We start from the raw sequence: 22,547 nt of genomic DNA on the forward strand, positions 1-22,547 counted from the left end.
GAGCCAGTGAAGGGTCTTGAGGAGAGGGGTAGTATGAGTAAAGCGACCCTGGCAGAAGATGAGACGGGCAGCAGAGTTTTGAACCGACTGGAGAGGGGAGAGGTGACTAAGTGGGAGGCCAGCAAGAAGCAGATTGCAGTAGTCTAAACGAGAGGTGACAAGGGTGTGGATGAGGGTTTTGGTAGAGTGCTCGGAAAGAAAGGGGCGGATTTTACGGATTTTGTAAAGAAAGAAACGACAGGTCTTGGCGGTCTGCTGGATATGAGCAGAGAAGGAGAGAGAAGAGTCAAAGATGACCCCAAGGTTTCGAGCTGAGGAGACAGGGAGAATGAGAGAGCCATCAACAGAAATAGAAAATGGGGGAAGCGGGGAGGTGGGAATCAGGTCCATCCCTATCTAGACGACTGGCTTGTGTGGGCGTCTTCTTTCGAGGAGAGTTGGCGGACAACCGAGAAAGTGGTCGGGTTGCTTCAGTCGCTTGGTTGGGTGATCAACTTCCCGAACTGCAGCTTAACACCTTCCCAAACGCTGGAATACTTGGGGGTGTGCTTCGATACCCAAACAGGGATAGTTTCTCTTCCTTCAGCTCGAGCACAGCGGTTAGTCTGTTTTGAGCACTGTTTCAAACTCCGAACCTGCGGACTTGGGACTATGTACAAGTTCTAGGTTCCATGGTCTCCACCTTGGACATGGTAAAGTGGGCCAGAGCTCACATGCGCCCCCTCCAGTGGCACCTTCTGATCCATTGGTCTCCGCTGTCAGAGGATTACGAGGTTCGGGTGCCATGTTCAGCTCGTCTTCACACAATCATGCACTGGTGGTTCATTCAAAAGAATCTGGTGTCGGGCATTCCTCTTGCAACACCGGACTAGAAGATAGTGACCACGGATGCGTCACTGTCTGGCTGGGGGGCTCATTACCTGCAACAGATGGCCCAGGGCGTTTGGACTTTGACGGAGGCGTCATGGTCCATCAACCGCTTGGAGTTACGGGCGATTCATCTGGCCCTTTGGAAGTTTGTCTCTTCTCCGCGGTTGCCTGGTTCGAGTTCTTTCGGACAATGCGAAGGTGGTCACCTGCGTAAACTGTCAGGGGGCACCAGGAGTGCACCCCTAGCATGCAAGGCAGCTCTGATCTTCTGTTGGGCAGAGACTCATCTCTCTTTCTTGACAGCGGCTTATATAGCGGGGTCACAGAATGGCAAGTGGACTTTCTCAGTCGCCACCAGTTGGAGCCGGGGAGTGGACACTCTCCCCTCTGGCTTTCGATCAGATAACTGCCCGTTGGGGGATGCCAGAGATGGACTTAATGGCCACCGCATTCAATGCGAAAGTTCCCCGTTTCTTCTGCAGGGGACAAGGGCTGAGCTCAGAAGGCATCGATGCCCTTCTTCAACCTTGGCCCAGGGCCTGCTCTATGCCTTTCCCCCGTGGCAAATGGTGGGCAGGTTACTGACTTCGCTTTGCCAGTCATCCCGGTCAAGTGATCCTAGTGGCCCCAGATTGGTCCAGACGACCCTGGTACGCAGATGTGATCAGGCTTCTGTTCTATCGTCCTTTTCTGCTACCATCACAGGACAGTCTCCTGCTGCAGGGGCCAGTCACAATGGAGGATCCCTCCCCCTTTGGGTCTTACGGCCTGGCCCTTGAAAGGGCGAGGTTGAGAAGAAAAGGTTATCCGGACACGGTTATCACTATGATGCTGTAGGCTCGGAAAAGATCCCCCTCGATAGCTTATGCTAGGGTGTGGCATACCTTTGATTCGTGGTGTGCGAGTTCGGGATTGTCAGCGGCTTTGGCTTCAGTATCGGTTATCCTCCCGTTTCTTCAAGAGGCTCTGCAAAAATCACTCTCGTTGAGTTCTCTTAAGGTGCAGGTGGCAGCTCTGGTGCTGGCTTTAGTGTCTGTGCTCCGTTTCGAATATCACCAGCATTCATGTCTTTCTACTCCATGAGAATTTTGGCGGAACATCTGTATACGTCAATTTGAAGACCCCTGAAGAAGGCCTTTTCGGCCGAAACATGGATCGTGTAGGGTCCCAATAAAACATTTTTTGTGCTCTTACCATCTTCGGGGCTTTGTCTGGTCTTTTTGGGTTTCTTATACTTTTCTTGTTTTTTTTTTTAGATAACGTTTGAGCTCAGCTTCATCACTTCTATCCAGTGTCTATCTCTCTACCCTTTTCTGTTCAGTCTCCTCCCTCTCTCCACGTCCTTCTAGTTTCTCCCCTTTCTCTCTGCATCCTTTCATCCATCTCCCCTCTTTCTCTCCCTATCCTCCCATGTCCAGCAGCTCTCTTCCTTCTAGTCCCTTCTTCCTCTTCCTCCCTTGTCCAGCAGCTCTCCAGTGCCTTCCTCCTCTCCCTCCCATGTCCCAGCAGCTCTCCCTTCCCGACAGTCCCGCTCCCTCCCATGTCCCAGTAGCTCTCTCCCTTCCCTCCAGTCTCTTCTTCCTCTCCCTCCCATGTCCCAGTAGCTCTCTCTCCTTTCCCTCCAGTCCCTTTCCCTCTCCCTCCCATGTCCCAGTAGCTCTCTCCCTTCCCTCCAGTCCCTTCTTCCTCTCCCTCCCATGTCCCAGACGCTCTCTCCCTTCCCTCCAGTCCCTTCTTCCTCTCCCTCCCATGTCCCAGCAGCTTCTCCCTTCCCTCCATTCCCTTCTTCCTCTCCCTCCCATGTCCCAGTAGCTCTCTCCCTTCCCTCCAGTCCCATCTTCCTCTCCCTCCCATGTCCCAGTAGCTCTCTCCCTTCCCTCCAGTCCCTTCTTCCTCTCCCTCCCATGTCCCAGCAGCTTCTCCCTTCCCTCTAGTCCCTTCTTCCTCTCCCTCCCATGTCCCAGTAGCTTCTCCCTTCCCTCCAGTCCCTTATTCCTCTCCCTCCCATGTCCCAGTAGCTCTCTCCCTTCCCTCCAGTCCCTTCTTCCTCTCCCTCCCATGTCCCAGTAGCTCTCTCCCTTCCCTCCAGTCCCTTCTTCCTCTCCCTCCCATGTCCCAGTAGCTCTCTCTTCCTTCCCTCCAGTCCCTTCTTCCTCTCCCTCCCATATCCCAGCAGCTTCTCCCGTCCCTCCAGTCCCTTCTTCCTCTCCCTCCCATGTCCCAGCAGCTTCTCCCTTCCCTCCAGTCCCTTCTTCCTCTCCCTCCCATGTCCCAGCAGCTTCTCCCTTCCCTCCAGTCCCTTCTTCCTCTCCCTCCCATGTCCCAGTAGCTCTCTCCCTTCCCTCCAGTCCCTTCTTCCTCTCCCTCCCATGTCCCAGTAGCTCTCTCCCTTCCCTCCAGTCCCTTCTTCCTCTCCCTCCCATGTCCCAGTAGCTCTCTCCCTTCCCTCCAGTCCCATCTTCCTCTCCCTCCCATGTCCCAGTAGCTCTCTCCCTTCCCTCCAGTCCCATCTTCCTCTCCCTCCCATGTCCCAGTAGCTCTCTCCCTTCCCTCCAGTCCCTTCTTCCTCTCCCTCCCATGTCCCAGTAGCTTCTCCCTTCCCTCCAGTCCCTTCTTCCTCTCCCTCCCATGTCCCAGTAGCTCTCTCTTCCTTCCCTCCAGTCCCTTCTTCCTCTCCCTCCCATGTCCCAGTAGCTCTCTCCCTTCCCTCCAGTCCCTTCTTCCTCTCCCTCCCATGTCCCAGCAGCTTCTCTTTTCCCTCCAGTCCCTTCCTCCTCTCCCTCCCATGTCCCAGTAGCTCTCTCCCTTCTTCCTCTCCCTCCCATGTCCCAGACACTCTCTCCCTTCCCTCCAGTCCCTTCTTCCTCTCCCTCCCATGTCCCAGTAGCTCTCTCCCTTCCCTCCAGTCCCTTCTTCCTCTCCCTCCCATGTCCCAGCAGCTTCTCCCTTCCCTCCAGTCCCTTCTTCCTCTCCCTCCCATGTCCCAGTAGCTCTCTCCCTTCCCTCCAGTCCCTTCTTCCTCTCCCTCCCATGTCCCAGTAGCTCTCTCCCTTCCCTCCAGTCCCTTCTTCCTCTCCCTCCCATGTCCCAGTAGCTCTCTCCCTTCCCTCCAGTCCCTTCTTCCTCTCCCTCCCATGTCCCAGTAGCTCTCTCCCTTCCCTCCAGTCCCTTCTTCCTCTCCCTCCCATGTCCCAGTAGCTCTCTCCCTTCCCTCCAGTCCCTTCTTCCTCTCCCTCCCATGTCCAGTAGCTCTCTCTTCCTTCCCTCCAGTCCCTTCTTCCTCTCCCTCCCATGTCCCAGCAGCTTCTCCCTTCCCTCCAGTCCCTTCTTCCTCTCCCTCCCATGTCCCAGCAGCTTCTCACTTCCCTCCAGTCCCTTCTTCCTCTCCCTCCCATGTCCCAGTAGCTCTCTCTTCCTTCCCTCCAGTCCCTTCTTCCTCTCCCTCCCATGTCCCAGCAACTTCTTCCTTCCCTCCAGTCCCTTCTTCCTCTCCCTCCCATGTCCCAGCAACTTCTCCCTTCCCTCCAGTCCCTTCTTCCTCTCCCCCCCATGTCCCAGTAGCTCTCTCCCTTCCCTCCAGTCCCTTCTTCCTCTCCCTCCCATGTCCCAGTAGCTCTCTCCCTTCCCTCCAGTCCCTTCTTCCTCTCCCTCCCATGTCCCAGTAGCTCTCTCTTCCTTCCCTCCAGTCCCTTCTTCCTCTCCCTCCCATGTCCCAGCAGCTTCTCCCTTCCCTCCAGTCCCTTCTTCCTCTCCCTCCCATGTCCCAGCAGCTTCTCCCTTCCCTCCAGTCCCTTCTTCCTCTCCCTCCCATGTCCCAGTAGCTCTCTCTTGCTTCCCTCCAGTCCCTTCTTCCTCTCCCTCCCATGTCCCAGTAGCTCTCTCTTGCTTCCCTCCAGTCCCTTCTTCCTCTCCCTCCCATGTCCCAGCAACTTCTTCCTTCCCTCCAGTCCCTTCTTCCTCTCCCTCCCATGTCCCAGCAACTTCTCCCTTCCCTCCAGTCCCTTCTTCCTCTCCCCCCCATGTCCCAGTAGCTCTCTCCCTTCCCTCCAGTCCCTTCTTCCTCTCCCTCCCATGTCCCAGCAGCTTCTCTTTTCCCTCCAGTCCCTTCCTCCTCTCCCTCCCATGTCCCAGTAGCTCTCTCCCTTCTTCCTCTCCCTCCCATGTCCCAGACGCTCTCTCCCTTCCCTCCAGTCCCTTCTTCCTCTCCCTCCCATGTCCCAGTAGCTCTCTCCCTTCCCTCCAGTCCCATCTTCCTCTCCCTCCCATGTCCCAGTAGCTCTCTTCCTTCCCTCCAGTCCCTTCTTCCTCTCCCTCCCATGTCCCAGCAGCTCTCTCTTCCTTCCCTCCAGTCCCTTCTTCCTCTCCCTCCCATGTCCCAGCAACTTCTTCCTTCCCTCCAGTCCCTTCTTCCTCTCCCTCCCATGTCCCAGCAACTTCTTCCTTCCCTCCAGTCCCTTCTTCCTCTCCCCCCCATGTCCCAGTAGCTCTCTCCCTTCCCTCCAGTCCCATCTTCCTCTCCCTCCCATGTCCCAGTAGCTCTCTCCCTTCCCTCCAGTCCCATCTTCCTCTCCCTCCCATGTCCCAGTAGCTCTCTCCCTTCCCTCCAGTCCCTTCTTCCTCTCCCTCCCATGTCCCTTCTCCCTTCCCTCCAGTCCCTCCTCTCCCTCCCATGTCCCAGTAGCTCTCTCTTCCTTCCCTCCAGTCCCTTCTTCCTCTCCCTCCCATGTCCCAGTAGCTCTCTCCCTTCTTCCTCTCCCTCCCATGTCCCAGACGCTCTCTCCCTTCCCTCCAGTCCCTTCTTCCTCTCCCTCCCATGTCCCAGCAGCTTCTCCCTTCCCTCCAGTCCCTTCTTCCTCTCCCTCCCATGTCCCAGCAGCTTCTCCCTTCCCTCCAGTCCCTTCTTCCTCTCCCTCCCATGTCCCAGCAGCTTCTCCCTTCCCTCCAGTCCCTTCTTCCTCTCCCTCCCATGTCCCAGCAGCTTCTCCCTTCCCTCCAGTCCCTTCTTCCTCTCCCTCCCATGTCCCAGCAGCTTCTCCCTTCCCTCCAGTCCCTTCTTCCTCTCCCTGCCATGTCCCAGTAGCTCTCTCTCCCTTCCCTCCAGTCCCTTCTTCCTCTCCCTCCCATGTCCCAGTAGCTCTCTCTTCCTTCCCTCCAGTCCCTTCTTCCTCTCCCTCCTATGTCCCAGCAGCTCAGCCACTTCCCCCCAGGCCCGCGAATCCACATCCTTCCCGCGCTGTCGCAGCCCTTTTGTCCCGCGGAGGCAACGTTTCCTTCCTACCCTGTCTTCTCCCCAGGCTCCGCTGCATCGTCCCTGCAAGAGGAATCGTTTTCCTTTTCGGCCGTCGCGCTGCGCTGCCATACACACAGGCAGCTTCACTCCTCCCCCACCGCTTTCATCCAGCCCTAACAAGAAGTGCATCAGAGAGGGCCAGAATGGACGCGGCGGGGGAGGAGCGAAGCTGCCTGTGTGTATGGCAGTGCAGCGCGACGGCCGAAAAGGAGAAGGATTCCACTTGCAGGGACGATTCAGCGGAGCCTGGGGAGAAGACAGGGCAGGAAGGGAACGCTGCCTCTGCGGGACGAAAGGGCAGCGACAGCGTGCGAAGGATGGGCGGGCCTGGAGGGAAATGGGTGGGCCTGGGCCCGTCCAGGCCCACCCGTGGCTACGCCCCTGCTAACAAGTAGGTTTTCATTTCTCTGTGTACATGAAATCCTCAAGGTTCACTTTGTATTGTAAAGTCTCGTTTTCAGTTTTGTGAGCGGTTTCCATTGGTTGAATGCAGTCTTCTGTGGTAAACATCTGGAGGGTAATTTTAGAAACCATTTTTGTATGTAGATCAGTGATTTATATTTGTAAATGGGCTGTCTTTCATTGACCAGACTAGTCCAGAACCAGTGAGTTATGTCTGTTGACCAGTGGATGGAGACAGAGAAATAAAATAGTTTTGTGTGATTCACCCCTTAAAATGTTAAGGCACCATGCAGTCTTAGAATGCTTGGTATTACTCTATCTCTAGTGGATGGTGGTAGACACACCGTGCAACTTCGGTTATTGTTTACTAAAATAGCCTAGCATTAATTGTCATATCAGTAAACCTCATAGCTGCCGTCACTGGCCACCTTGCGGTATATCAAGCTTGGTGAAATAAATAAAATAAATAATGTGGCTCAAGGTTGCTAAATTTCCTTAGCACTTTGCAAAACTTACTCAAGTCCTTGTTAGATACATTGGAAAAATCTGCACATATAACCACTTAGGGAATAGTACCATCTTATAGTGCTGTATGACGTCTCAAAGTTAAGGATAATAGTGTCCATAAGATCAAAATGACCTGTGACTTCTGCAGCAAAACTGTAACATTTTCAGAATATTCTCCCGTCACATAGGCTGTTAAATAAACTCCTAAATATTTAAGTCTATTTTCCGCCTTTTTTAGAGGAAAGGTGAATGTGCACATTCGACTTGAATAAGCGCATCATCTGGTGTGGTAGGTAATGGTGCTGGGCCTACTTGATAACAGTGATCATAATTTGATCAGATTTGATATTAGCTTTGGAGACTATGATAAAATGAGAAGAACGGTGAAAAAAAAACTTAGAGGAGCGGCTGCGAGGGTCAAAAATTTACATCAGGCATGGATGCTGTTCAAAAATATCATCCTGGAAGCCCTGGCCAAATATATTCCACATATTAAAAGAGGAGTAAGGAAGACCAAACGACAGTTGGCATGGTTAAAAAGTGAGGTGAAGGGGAGGAAGTAATGTCATGGTGCTGAATGGCCGCTTGAGCTGAGTGCTCCCGCACCCACCTACCTTTAAAAGCTTTCTTTGCCCATGGCACATCGTTTGGTTCCCCTTTTCGACCCGCGGTGACGGTGAGCACCCCCGGGTCCACCATGAGTAAAAACTCGAAGCAACTCCGCAAGGAACCTGAGCACCAAGCTTCTAGGCACTCTAGTAGGGGCCCGCGGCACCACATGTCTCCGGCTCCTCTCTCTCGTTCTGACTCTGACTCAGCTGAGTCCCAGTCGGAGGCGTGGCCCACTGCACTATCACGTGAGATGCCGAAGGAGCTGGTTAAGTCTCTGCAGGTGATACAAGAGGAGATTAAATCTTCAAAGGATGAAATTCTTGAGCGTACGGAGACGCTAAGCACAGATCTGCGTGAGTTAGGTGGTTGTGTGGATGACTTGGAGGGTTGAGTGTGGGAACAGGCTGAGCAATTTACAGATATGGTCTCAAAGTTACAGCAGGTTTCTTCTCTTTATATGGATCTCCAGTTCAAAGTAAATGATTTGGAAATCGGGGGAGATGGAGCAACCTCCGCTTTCGTGGCATCCCTGAAAATGGGGACGCTGAAGATGTTAACAGTGGTTCGTGTCATTTGTTAAAAGCTATTGGGTATAGATCCGTCTACAGAGACAATTGAGATTGAAAGAGCCCACAGAGCTTTTGGGAAGCCTATGGACAATAGACCGCAAGGTATCATTGCAATATTTGCCTCTTCTGTTGCCAGGGAGCACTTGTTGAAGAGTGCCCGTCAGACTCCATTTGTTGACTATAATGATGCCAGAGTCCTTAATTATCAGTACCTTTCTGCCTTTATGCTGTCCCAGCGGCGTCTTATGAAGCCAGCTTTGGAGGTACTGGCCAGGGGAGGGGTCTCCTATCGGTGGGCCTTTCTTTTTGCTTTGCACTTCACCCTAAATGGGAAATTGCAACATGTCCGCCATCTTAATGAAGCGTGGAAGGTTTTACATGAGGCAGGGATGACATCAACAGTGGCTCCACCCAACAGTGATAGCCACCTCTACAAAAGAGCGTCTACAAAAATGGACGAAGGTAGTGCCTAAATCTGGGAATACCTCTGGCATTGTTTGACTTTTCTTTTGGACTGAGAGTGGGTTTTTTTAGTCCTTTACTAGAAGGTGGGCTTTGTGGTTATTGTCACTTGAATATAGACGCATGCATGGGGTTATATGCGTATTAGGTAGGGGTTGGATGTTTGTAATGGGTGGGGGGGGGGGGGGGGGGGTTTGAGCTGGTCTGTTGGGTACTGTGGTATCTTTTCTCCTTGTTACCCATTCAGGACTCTCCGGAGTTCATTGTCTGGTGTGGGATGAGAGAGGGAAAGGGGGGAGTTTATGGAGGGTGGATATGGGGAAGGAACTGTTTGTGGAGAGGCGAGTGTCTGTTGTGTGGTGAGAGGTGGTAAGGGCAGGCTTGGCAAGATCTTTCTCTCAAGACCCCATGGAAAGATGGTGGTGGGGGCAATTTCAACGCATCCTTTCACCCAACTCTGGATTGATCCGGCTTGGTGTCGGTTATGGACATTAAGAACTCAAAAGCGCTGATTGGACTTGTGCGAACATTGGGCACGTGCGATTTGTGACGTTTGCAGCATCCGATGGAATGGGATTATTCTTTCTATTCTCATTCTCATGATTGTTACTCCTGTATTGACCATTTATTAATTGATATTTCTTTGGCACAGGGGGGAGGTCTCTTGGGTATTGGACCTATTACCATATCGGATCACGCCCCGACCTGTGTGCAACTTTCGTCTCTTCGTGAGGAAGACAAGGATAGGAGGTGGACCTTAAATACAATATTGCTGAAGGATGGCAGGATCTTAGGTGGCTATAGAACCCTCTTGCGGGAATATCTTGACATTAACTTGAATTCAGGCTCTTCTTTGGGGATTGTTTGGGGTGCTTTTAAAGGCAGTGTCCAGAGGGTTTATCTTACAAAAGGCGAGTTCACAGGCTCGGATCAGACGTGTTGAAGTGGCGAATTGTATTCTGGAGGAACTTCATAAATCTTCTTTGTCTGCTTCAACTTTGAGGGAGATTCAAGCCCTCCAATTAAGATTAGATAATATTTATTCGGAACAGCTGCAATTCCTCAGATGTCAACAACAACAAGCTCATTATTTCAACCTCAATAAGCCAGGACGTTCCTTGGCCCTTAAACTTAGGCAGCAGCAAGTTGATAGTACTATCCTTAAGATTGGAGATGGTAGGAATAACGTTTTAACTAAGTCCTCCTTGATTCGTCAACATTTCCAAACCTATCAGTCTTTATATTTGGTGGATTCCACGATTCATTCAGAAGCAATTGAGGCTTTCTTACCTTCTCGAGCACTTCCTTCCTTAATGGAAGCGCAACGTTGTGCTTTGGAATGTCCTGTACATGTGGATGAAGTCACTAAAATCATTAAGGATCTTCCAATTGGGAAAGCCCCTGGATTAGATGGCCAACCGAACAATTTTTATAAGTCGTTTCGAGGGGAGCTTGCTCCCATACTAGTTGAGATTCTTAATGAAGTTCGCAGTGGGCAGGGTTTGCCTCCCTCAATGATGGAAGCTTGGATTGCGGTGATCTCAAAACCAGGTAAGGATAAGAGGGAGTGCTCTTCTTATTGCCCCATTTCCATTCTTAATTCAGATGTTAAAATATTAGCCAAGGTTCTAGCTAACCGTCTAGCAAACGTTTTACAAGATTTAATTCACCCTGATCAGGTTGGTTTTGTTCCTCAGAGGCAGACCAAAGATAATGTTTGTTGTATGGTTAATGTGCTACATGAAGCTAGGAATCTTGAGATTCCCATGTGTCTTCTTGGATTAGATGCTAAGAAGGCATTTGATCGCGTTCATTGGCCTTTCATTCTTAGTGTAATGGTCTTGGGCCAGGATTCCAGAGCTGGACTCAAGCACTTTACAACTCTCCTCGAGCCTGTGTACGTGTTAACGGTGGAAATTCTCCTATTTTTCTCTTATCTAGGTGTAGACGTCAAGGATGTCCTCTCTCACCAATGTTATTTGCTTTGGTTATGGAACCTCCTGCTATTGCTATACATTCTAATCCTAATGTCTCGGGTATTATGGTGGGTGGCCGTGATTTCAAAGTAGCTATGTTTGCTGATCATATCCTTCTCTCTTTAACCAAACCATTAATCTCCTCTCCAAATTTAGTAAAGCATTTAGCTGAAATTGTTCTTTTTCGGGTTTTAAACTCAATATGACTAAATCGGAAGCTAAGGCTCTTGGGATTTGTCGACCGGTTTTACTTTCTCTACAACAAGCCTTTCCATTTCGCTGGGTGACTCAAAGCATAAAGTATTTGGGGATTCATCTAACAAAAACTTTTCTCCAAGGACAAGCAGGCTGCTTGTTCTCACATGTGGATTGACGTCCGCGTTGGCCCAGGAACCGGCATTTTTGCAAGCAAAATCTTGCCAGAGTCTTCCGGTGTGCGTGCAGCGCGCACCGCGTATGCGCAGACCAATTTCCCACCCATCACGTGAGCGTTCCCGCTCAGTTATTTTTTTCCTCAGTGTTGAAGTGCAGTCGAGTTTTTTCTACACTCCTCTCAGGCCCAGGAAAGTGTCTCTTTCGTTTTGAAGCTTTTGCCTTATTTCTTTTCTTTTTTAATACAATTTACCGTTTAAAAAAAAACTTCCCATAATTTTCTTTATTTTTTTGCCCTTTTAAAATTTCCTTTCTTTTTCGTCATGGCCAGCTTAGGCCGCGCGGTCGGGTTGTTCCCTTCTTTTTGTGCTCTTTTTTTTCTTTTAACAGGCACGATCGCGTCTTTTGATTTCGCCAAAGCCGTTTTTCCTTCCTTGTCATCGAAGACACCCAGCGGCTTCAAACATTGTACACGGTGCAACCGGACCACCCCGGGTACCAATAACCATATCTGATGTATCCAGTGCCTTGGGCCCGACCATAACCCAGCCGCTTGTAGCCTGTGTCTTCGCATGAAGAAACGGACTCAAGCGTCTCGAGAGGCCCAACGACAGAAGCTTTTTGGGGCTCGATCCGGTCCTTCGACGACATCAGTACCTAGGTCAGCGGCATCGACATTGAGGGACACATCAGCGTCAGGAGCGAAGGTAATGGCTGCGGAACGACCAACTCATGCTGGAAGCAGTGAGGCATTGAGTGGGTCTCCACCTGTCTCGAGGCCTCCTGTTATGCAGGCCCCCTGGGACCGACCTTCGTCAGATCCGGCCCTGAGGAGACGTGAGGATTCCACGTCTTCCTCATTAGTACTGAGGAGTCTCGATGACGGGCATTGAGCGAAGGCGAAGAAGCACCGTTATCATTCTCCTTCGACACACGGTGCCGGGAGCTCCGGGGCGCCGAGGGATTCGGCACCCGAGAAGCGTCTGCGCCAAGACAATCGCTCTCCCTCTATTCAGGAGGTGCCAATGCGTCGGTCTAGCAACCCGGTACCTACTCTTGCGCCTCGACAGATTCTGCCACCGGCTCCTTTACCGACCCTGCAGCCTTGTCTGACGGTGGCTCTCGATGAGCGTATCAGGGCCCTGCTAACACAGCTTCTGGAAGGGTTACTGCACTAGTCTGCTTCGGTGTTGGGGGTGCTTGCGTCTTCCATACTGTCTGCTGCAGTGGTATCTGGCCCCTCGCCTGTAGTGAGGTCCCCAACCTCGCTGCCGCCGGCGGCATCGGTCTCGGCTGCCACCCAGGTCGACTTCCCTTCAACGTCGGTGGAGGAAGCTTCACCGGAGTCCAGGCAGGCGTCGACTTCTCAGCACCGCCATCGAGGATGTCGTTCCTCGGCGTCGAGGCAGGCTCAGTTTCGGACTACTCTGAGAGATGTCTTTTCCTCCCACGAACGCTCATCTTCAGTATCGGATGAGGAGGATCCCAAGTACTTTTCTTCTGATGAGTCCTATGGGATTCCTTCTGAACCTTCTCCTCCACCAGAAAGGAGACTTTCTCCACCGGAGAGTCTATCCTTTACCTCCTTTGTCCGGGAAATGGCTGCAGCTATTCCCTTCCCTATGGAGGTTAAGGATGAGCCCAGGGCTGAGATGCTCGAGGTCCTGGATTGTCCTTCTCCACCTAGAGAGGCTGCAATGGCTCCTTTGCATAATGTACTGAAGGAAGTCCTTACGCGAAACCAGTTGTTCCCTCTGTCTACTCCCATTATCCCGAAAAGAACTGAATCCCAATATCGGATCCACGGGGAGCTTGGATCGATGAAGTCTCAGCTATCTCACAATTCCATGGTGGTGGACTCCGCTCTCAAAAGAGCCCATGAGTATTAGGGATGATTCCTCAGCGCCCCAAGGCAGAGAATCTAGAACCTTGGACTCTTTTGGGAGGAAGGCGTATCAGGCCGCTATACTCCCTGCCAAAATCCAGACATACCAGTACACGAGCATCCACTTGTGGAACTCGGTGAGGCAACTGTCTAGCTTGGTTGATGCACTCCCTCTGGAGCAGGCCGAGCCTTTTCGCCAGGTGGTCAGGCAGCAGAATGTACTGAAGGAAGTCCTTATGCAAAACTGGTTGTTCCCTCTGTCTAATCCCGTGATCCCGAAAAGAACTGAATCCCAATATTGGATCCACGGAGAGCCTGGATTGATGAAGTCTCAGCTATCTCACAATTCCATGGTGGTGGACTCCACTCTCAAAAGAGTCAAGAGTACTAGGGACTATGCCTCGGACTCTTTTGGGAGAAAGGCGTATCAGGCCGCTATGCTCGCTGCCAAGGTTCAAACATACGCAGGGCCGGTCTTAGCAGTGCGGGGCCCTATGCAGGCCAATTTGGTGGGGCCCCATCCTAGCCCCGCTCCACCCTAGCCCCGCCCCACCCTAGCTCCGCCCCATTGATAAGATTATTCCATTTTTAGAAAATTTTTTTATTTATGAAATTTCAAATAAAGACAAATGAAGCTAAACTTGTACAAAAAAAACTGATTGAAATAATAACCACAATGCTATAATGAAACCTCCCCTCCCCAGAAACTATTCCATTCAAGTCCACTAGAATTAGTAGTTCCAATTCTCATAACAAAGGAGAATAAAGGAAAAATATTAAGAAAAGATCCAGTACTTTCAAATTCCCCTATTACTCTGTAACCCATCAAACCAGAGAGGCAAGTAGCCACATCAGTTACTAAAAATAGTTTGAACTGATTTTACCTACTTTATATCAGATTTTGGTACTTCATGATTTCCATTCTCAGATTTTAGCTTAGTAATCTTTTCTTCCTGTGATTGCAGTCTAGCTTCCAAATGATTAATTCGAGGTCATATCAATTACTGGAAGCAGTGTTTTAGCTAAATCTGCTATTGCCATCCAAATTTTTATCAGGAGAAATATCTGCAGATCTATGTGACAATAACCCAGATATGTTAGAAACAGCCTCTTCCAAGCCAGAAGATCTTACTTGCTCAGCTTCTCCAGAAACTAATGTTGTTGGGCCAAATTCCTCTCAGGGAGGCAGACATTTTCAACCCTTGCACCATCCGCAAGCGTCGTTAGATGAGAGAGACACTTCTCCTGATCTCCTGCCTGCATGGAATCCAATTTCGATTTGGCATAAGTTAACAACTGTTGGTGTCAGCAACGATGGCTCACCTCATGTCCTCACCACCTCCGACCAGGCTCCAGTTTTTCCCGCTCAGTGACTCCCGTCCTCGCGTCCGGAAACAGGAAATGCATCAGAAGGCGGAACATTGAGCGGGAAGCTGGAGCCTGGAGGTGAGCTGTCGCACTGCAACTGTCTGTTGTCGGGGGCGGGGCCGTCGCTGCCTGGGCTGGCTCGCTGGCATTGCTCAGTTAGTCGCTGGGGTCTGGGGACTCGGGAGCTGATGGCGGGCTCAGTGGGCCCAAGCTGGGGGTGGGCGCCGTGCTGGTGGTAGGAGCGGAGCGGCTGAGCCGCGGGAATGGGGATCATCTCAGGCGACTAAAGCGAGCAGTGGCAGAGGTCGGAGCGGAGGCACAAGCGAGGCAGAGTTGAGGCGCGCCGTGCAGGGCCCCCTTAGGCACGGGGCCCTATGCAGCCGCCTTGGTCGCCTCTGCCTAAGACCGGCCCTGAACATACGAGCTCTTTATAAGCATCCACTTGCGGAACTCGGTGATGCAATTGTCTAGCTTGGTTGATGCACTCCCTCCGGAGCAAGCGGAGCCTTTTCGCCAGGTAGTCAGGCAGCAGAAGGCGTGTTGAAAATTCCTGGCCAGGGGTACGTTCGACACTTTTGATGTTACATCCAGGATCGCTGCCCAAGGTATAGTGATGTGCAGACTCTTATGACTGCGTGTCTCTGACCTTGATCAATCAGTCCAGCAGTGGATGGCAGATGTTCCTTGCCGGGGGGGGGGGGGGGAGGAGATATCCTTTTTGGTGAGAAAGTAGAGGATCTGGTTGACCAGCTCAAGAAGCACAATGATTTTATGGATTCTCTCTCCCGCCGGGCGTCTTCTGCTATTACCTCCTCATCTAGGAGGTTTTTTGAAGGGAAGAGGAGTGCTCCCTATTTGTATGCTAGGCGTAGGTACACTCCTGCTTCTCGGCAGCCTGTCCAGGCTCAGTCCCAGCACGCTCGTTCTTGTCAACAGCGTGCACCTAAGACCTCTGCGACTCTCCAGCAAAAGCAAGGGACAGGCTTTTGACTGGCTTCAGTTCAGCATAGCCTCAGTAAAAGTGTCCATGCCGGACGACTTGCCAGTCAGGGGGAGGTTGATATTTTTTCACCAAAGGTAGCCTCTCATAACCTCCGACCAGTGGATTCTTCAAATAGTCCGGTCAGGATACACCCTCAATCTGGAATCCAACCCTCCAAATTGTCCACCTGGAGCTCATTCTTACAGTTCCCAGCACAAAGGTACTTACAGAGGAACTGTCCGCCCTTCTGAAGGCCCAAGCGGTCAAACCCGTTCCACCAGGGGAAAGAAGGGCTGGGATTCTATTCCAGGTTCTTCCTTTTGCAAAAGAAAAAAGGGGGGATGCGTCCCATCCTAGACCTAAGGGCCCTGAACACATTTCTTATCCGAGAAAAGTTCAGGATGGATTCCCTGGGCACCCTTCTTCCCATGATTCAGGAAAACGATTGGCTATGCTCTCTGGACTTAAAAGGATGCTTACACACACATCTCGATACTTCCAGCTCACAGGAAGTATCTTCGATTTCGGCTGGGAACACAGCACTTTCAGAACCGTGTACTGCCTTTTGATTTGGCATCTGCGCCCAGAGTGTTTAGCAAATGTCTAGCTGTAGTCGCAGCGTCGTTACACAGACTGGGAGTGCATGTGTTTCCTTATCTTGATGATTGGCTGGTGAAGAGCACCTCGGAGGAGGGTGCTCTGGAGTCCATGCGAATGACTATTCGGGTGCTAGAGCTGCTGGGGTTCGTCATAAATTATCCCAAGTCCCATCTCACCACAGTCCAAGCGTTGGAATTCATTGGAGCCCTGTTGAACACTCAGACAGCTCGAGCTTATCTTCCCGAGACAAGGGACAATCTTCTGTCCCTGGTGTACACATTTCAAGCGTCTCACCAGGTCATGGCTCGGCAGATGTTGAGTCTTCTGGGGCACATGGCCACCACAGTTCATGTCACGCCCATGGCACATCTACATATTAGATCATCTCAATGGACCCTAGCTTCCCAGTGGTGCCAGTCCACAGGGGGTCTAGAGGATGTGATCCATCTCTCCAACGACTTTTGCACTTCCTTTCAGTGGTGGACCATTTGATCCAATTTGACTTTGGGACGTCCATTCCAAATTCCTCAGCCACAAAAAGTGCTGATGACGGATGCATCCCTCCAGGAGTGGGGAGCTCATGTAGATGGGCTCCACACTCAGGGAGCCTGGTCCTTTCAGGAAAGAGGTCTGCAGATCAACCTCCTGGAATTAAGAGTGATCTGGAATGCTCTAAAGTCTCTTCAGAGATTGGCTGTCCCACCAAATCATTTAATTCAGACATACAATCAGGTTGCCATGTATTACACCAACAAGCAGGGGGCACCGGATCTTGCCCGTCCAGATGTGGCTTTGGGCTTGCCGTCACAGCATGTTTCTCTAAGCCACTTCTCTTGCAGGCGTAAATAAGTCTGGCCGACTGGAGGTTGAACAGGATAATGCAACCTCACTAGTGGTCACTGAACATGGGCGTAGTCCGCAAGATCTTCCGAGCGTGCCCCCCCCTCCCCCCCCCCCCCCCCCCCCCCCCCGGTCGGAGGATCTTTTTGCCACTCAGATCAATCACAAGGTCCCTCAATTCTGTTCCAGGCTTCAGGCCCACGACAGACTAGCGTCAGATGCCTTTCTCCTGAAGTACTTGACCTGGAAGGTCGTTTTCTTGGTGGCTATTACTTCAGCTCGTAGAGTCAGTGAGCTTCAGGCCTTGGTAGTGCATGCACTTTATATCAAGTTCCATCACAACAGAGTAGTCCTCCGCACACACCCTAACTTCCTGCCAAAGGTGGTGTCGAAGTTCCATCTTACCCAGTCAATTGTCTTGCCAACATTCTTTCCCCATCCTCATACCCGCCCTGGCGAAAGCAGTTTGCACACCTTGGATTGCAAGAGAGCATTGGCCTTTTACGTGGAGCAGACAAAGCCCTTTAGACAGTCCGCCCAGTTGTTTGTTTCTTTTGATCCCAACAGGAGGGGAGTCGCCATTGGAAAACGCACAATCTCCAGTTGGCTAGCAGATTGCATTTCCTTCACTTATGCCCAAGCTGGGCTAACTCTGGAGGCCCATGTCACGGCTCACAATGTTAGAGCCATGGCTGCGTCGGTGACTCACTTAAAGTCAGCCTCCATTGATGAGATTTGCAAGGCTGCAACGTGGTCATCAGTCCACACATTCACATCTCACTACTGCCTCCAGCAGGATACCCGACACGACAGTCAGTTTGGGTAGTTGGTGCTGCAGAATCTGTTCGGAGTTTAGAATCCAACTCCACCCCCCTAGACCCATTTTTGTTCTGTTCCAGGCTGCACTCTGTTAGTTGTTTATGATTTCAGGTCAATCTATGTTATGTCCTCGCCATTGCGAGGCCCAGTTGACCAATGTTCATTGTTTTGAGTGAGCCTGGTTGCTAGGGATACCCCACATGTGAGAACAAGCAGCCTGCTTGTCCTCGGAGAAAGCGAAGATACATACCTGTAGCAGGTATTCTCCGAGGACAGCAGGCTGATTGTTCTCACAAACCCGCCTACCACCCTTTTGGAGTTGTTTATTATTTGCTTTTTGATTAAACTGTGGGAGTGCTCACGCGATGGGCGGGAAATTGGGCCGTGCATTTGCGGTGCTCGCTGCACATGCGCCAGAAGACTCTGGCAAGATTTTTTAATATTTTGCTTGCAAAAATGCCGGTTCCTGGGCCGATGCGGACGTCGACCCACATGTGAGAGCAATCAGCCTGCTGTCCTCGGAGAATACCTGCTACAGGTATGTATCTTCACTTTTCCAATTTATTTTTGGCTAATACCCCCCCCCCCCCCCTTTTTTGGGGATTACATAAAGATCTGGAGGCCTGGGGTACTTTTGAATTATCATGGTTTGACAGGATAGCGACATTGAAAATGAACGTGTTGCCACGTTTGATGTATCTCTTTCAGGTTCTCCCTCTCTGCCTGTCTTGTAATTTTTTCTTGGGCTTACAGAATCATCTTCTCCATTTTATATGGTCTAACAAACGTCCACAACTTCCTAGATCTTTACTTTATCGGGATCAAAAAAAGGGTGGCCTGGTCGTTCCTAATGTCTATTGGTACTATAAGGTGGCGCAGGCTCGGTCTGCTGTCGAATGGTTTCATGCTAAGCCTCAAAAGCTGTGGATAGGTTTAGAACAGGCTTCAGTCGGTTCCTGCCCTTTGCAGTCATTAATGTGGCTTCCGCGTACATACTGTTCATTGAGCAAGAATGCGTGTCCATCAATCTTGTCAACCTTCTACTACTGGGATGGACTCTTTGCCAAGCCTGACTCAGTTTTATCTAAACTTACACCAATAATATATAACCCACTTTTCCTCCTGGCCTAGAACCAGGGCCTTTTTCCGATGGTTTTCTCTGGGTCTTGAAACTTGGGGTCAACTTTTTGATGATGAGGCCTAGGCCTTTATCCTCTTTGTCACCTTGGCTGAGAATTACGCAATTTTTCTGAAAGATTCCTTTCTTGAAGATTTTTGTGAAGACTCTAAGGGGACGAGGGGTCTTATCTCTTGTTTGTATAATTATCAACGTAGGCAAATGTAACCCCACGTGCAGCATCGATTGCGTTGGCATCAGGAATTGGGTATGACGCTGTGTGATGAGGATTGGACTTTGTTCGAAAATGCTTTACAAAGGATTTCTATCTCTGTTCCTTTTAAAGAAAATGCGATAAAAGTTTTATATAGGTGGTATTTTACTCCCGCCTGCCTTCACCATATGTTTCCTACGGTTTCACCATTGTGTTGGCGGGCGTGTGGGCAGAGGGGAACAATGGGTTACCTTTGGTGGTCGTATGAAGGTATGGGCTTACTGCAAGGCAATTCAATATAGACTTCAGTGTTGGCTGTCTAAGCCTATAAAGTGGTTACCTGAATTTTTCGTTTTTCCTATGAAACCTCCAGGCCTTACTAAATCGCAGGCCTTATTGGTTCGTCATGCTATGTCGGCTGCTAGGGTTACTCTGGCTGCTCAATGGAAATCTCTTTCAGTCCCTTCTTTGGTTACATGGTTAAATAAGTTATGGTATATATGTGGAATGGGGAGACTCTGGGCTACTCGTCGTACTCTGTCCAAGTGGGAGGCTATCTGGAATCCTTTCCTAAAGCACTGTTCTTGTTGAAAGCTTGGGATTGGGGAGGGAGGGGTAGGTGGGGAGGTGTGAGGGGGGCTATGGTGGGTTTTTCTGGGGTTTTTTTTGGGGGGGGGGGGAGATAATTATAAATCCTTGTTAAAAATCTTAGAAGTACATAAGCACTTGTTCTTCTAGGTTTGAGAGTTGAGTGCTTAATGTGCATGTTCTCTGTGGCTAATGGAGGTTGTGTTCCTCCATTATTGTATTGTACTCGTTTAAGTAGCTGGTTGTGGTTTACTACTGTCATGGTATGCACAAAACTAACCCAGGGTCAGCTCCAAGCTACTGTGTCCTGACTTACCGGAGAGTGGACAGAACATTGATCAGGTCTGAGTGTTGAGATCATCCCCTCTGCCTGCTTAGGTGCTGAACAAAACCTAGTAGAAAGCTACCAAGTACCATGTTTTCTATTTGCTTTTAGTAATCAGGAAAGCTGAAGGATATAAGTAGGGAAGTAAGAATTACATCATCCCAACAAAACTCCATATTAATGTGGCTGCTAGTAAAGGCCCTATATGTTGGATCATCCTTGTTCTTTGACAAAACTTTGTGCTGACCTCTGTTATTCATATATATCAGTGTTGCAGTTGACTCAGTAGTTGCACTTGTGTCATAGTATTCTTTAGCTGAATTGACATTAGTTGAAGTGCTGTGGATAGAAGTCTGTAAAAAGTAAACTGAAATTTTGTAAAACCATGTACCTTAATCATGTAAAGCTGTAGACAGATTAAGTACAAATGTTTTAGCCATTTCTCAAATATCTTTCATTCTCTTGTGCTTGTCATAGTTCCTAAACTTTCTTTCCTATCTTCTTTCCTCACTCCTGTTCTGGACAGTGCTATACATACAGTAGAATGCTGATTATGTGGACTATCCACTGCAAAGAGTGATCCAGATAATCATGAATCTGGATAATTAGACATATCAAAAACTGAGACATAGTTTTCAATAGCACCACTTTGATATTGTTAATATTCCTACACCATATTCTTCTGACAAATGTTTCCCTGACACTCCCTTTCTTAATTTCTCCACTATATCAATTTTATCTTTTAATGACAAAATGTGCCCTTTTCACTTTGTTTCCATTTGCTGAAAAAGCTTTTTTCTGCTGCATATAAGTTAGGAATGGGCAGGGCTTTTCTCTGCCACGTCCCCACAAGCTGAAAAGAGCACGGCTGTTTCCTCTGCCTTGTCCCCCACAAGCTGAAAGAGCAAGGCTGTTTCCTCTGCCATGTCCCCCGCAAGCTGAAAGAGCAAGGCTGTTTCCTCTGCCGCGTCCCCCGCAAGCTGAAAGAGCAAGGCTGTTTCCTCTGCCGCGTCCCCCGCAAGCTGAAAGAGCAAGGCTGTTTCCTCTGCCGTGTCCCCCGCAAGCTGAAAGAGCAAGGCTGTTTTCTCTGCCGTGTCCCCCGCAAGCTGAAAGAGCAAGGCTGTTTTCTCTGCCACATCCAGGCTGAAATGACTTTTTTCTGCTGCATATAAGTCAGAAAAGGGCTGGAAAAGGAAAGTGCAGGGCTTTTCTCTGCTGCGTTCCCGCTCCTGTTCACATAATTTCCTTCAGCAGACCACGCAGACTGCAAGGATTGGCTGGGAAGGTACATTACTACTAGGCGGATAATTGGACGCCCGGATGATCAGCGCTCAGATAATCGGTGTATTTTATTTCTGTGCTGCCTGCCATAGCTAATAAGTCTAAATCTCACAAATTGTGGTGCGTACGGAGATGGCAAGTCTTTTGCCAGCTGTTTAGTTAAATATTCAAAATAAAATGATATACCGTAAGGAGTTTATAAAGTGCAAAAAAAAAATAGAGAAAACTAACTCTAATGGGGAAAATCTGTAACTTGGCGTGGTTATAAAAAATTAGCATAAACCTGAATTGGCACACCTACAGTTAGGCATGATCATTTACGCCAGGTCAGTGGCAGATGTAAATAGCCATCACCATTGTTTCAGTAAATATTGTCTGCACCAAGAGAGTTCTAATGCTTTGATGATGGGCCATTAAGAAGATGTTTTCTGAACAGCGCCGTTATAGATGATGAATGTTTATGGGATCATTTTTAGTGATGCTTGATTAAAAAAAAAGTAAGTGATAATACAAGTGGGGGGTTTTCCCCCCATGGCTATATTATATGTACTAGAAACACTGTGGTTAATATTTTTTAAATTGGTGTTAAGGTGATTTATGACACAAATCAATGATGTACTCATCTAGACTAATGAGGATAAAATGACTAAAATGTTAGATATGTTGAGGTGAGGCATTAACCTATGTTGGACGGTGCTCCTTTAATGGTGGTTTTTTGGCCTCTACATTGAAAAATATCATTTCCGATGCCCCCTTTTGAACTGGTGTGAGTGAATAAGGTTGGACTTAGTATGTGAGGTCTTTGATGTCCTTTTAAGGATATAAGCCAAAAAAAGTTATCAGAATAGCTAAGACCTTTTGTGTGACATTTTCCTTAAAAGCTGAGGCATTTGTTTAGTTTAAGCTTTTTCTGATGAGCTATCTTCAAGCATGAAATAAAATCTTTAGTATCTAATTCATGCAATACAGGTAGAAATTGCAGCAGCATGTAGTTTCTCATGTTAAGATGTAATATGCATTAAGTATGTATTAAGTCAGACATTCCTGTTTAATTAGGTGCCAGTTCCAGTGTTTATGCCTACCACACTGGATAGTAATGAAAAAATTGTTGAAGCAGTAGAAGAGATGAAGACTAAAATATCCTCGGATCCCCTACAAGCTGACCTGTTGACTATGGCAGAGATAAGCGAAGAAGAGGAAAAATTGGAAGACAAAGCTGAAAGCACAGATACTTACAGTATGTTGCATTAAAGTAATTTTATACAAAGCGTTTTCTTAAAACTACTAGTCTAGAATTTCTTTTGGTTCAAAATGAGTTTACCAAGAATAACATGTCTCTCTATTTTAACTAGCATTTGTGGTACAGAATTAAGTCAAAAATTATTTTGTTGATAAGTTTACATTGTAAAATAGAATTATTTTTCAATTTATGATGCAAGCAGTAATTTTATAAACAGGTATTTGTTTT

General features: G+C 49.2%; 1 protein-coding gene across 1 annotated transcript in view; it reads left to right on the top strand.

Moving 5' to 3' along the window:
* The window catches only part of ZMYM2 (zinc finger MYM-type containing 2), a 552,630-nt gene that overhangs the window by 423,948 nt on the left and 106,135 nt on the right, over positions 1 to 22,547 (top strand). The window contains exon 18 of the mRNA XM_030202393.1: positions 22,136 to 22,316. Coding sequence (XP_030058253.1) covers positions 22,136 to 22,316 — 181 coding nt within the window. The remainder of the gene's footprint in view (positions 1 to 22,135; positions 22,317 to 22,547) is intronic.

The sequence above is a fragment of the Microcaecilia unicolor genome, chromosome 4, assembly GCF_901765095.1.
Source record: "Microcaecilia unicolor chromosome 4, aMicUni1.1, whole genome shotgun sequence".
Taxonomy (NCBI): Eukaryota; Metazoa; Chordata; class Amphibia; order Gymnophiona; family Siphonopidae; genus Microcaecilia; species Microcaecilia unicolor.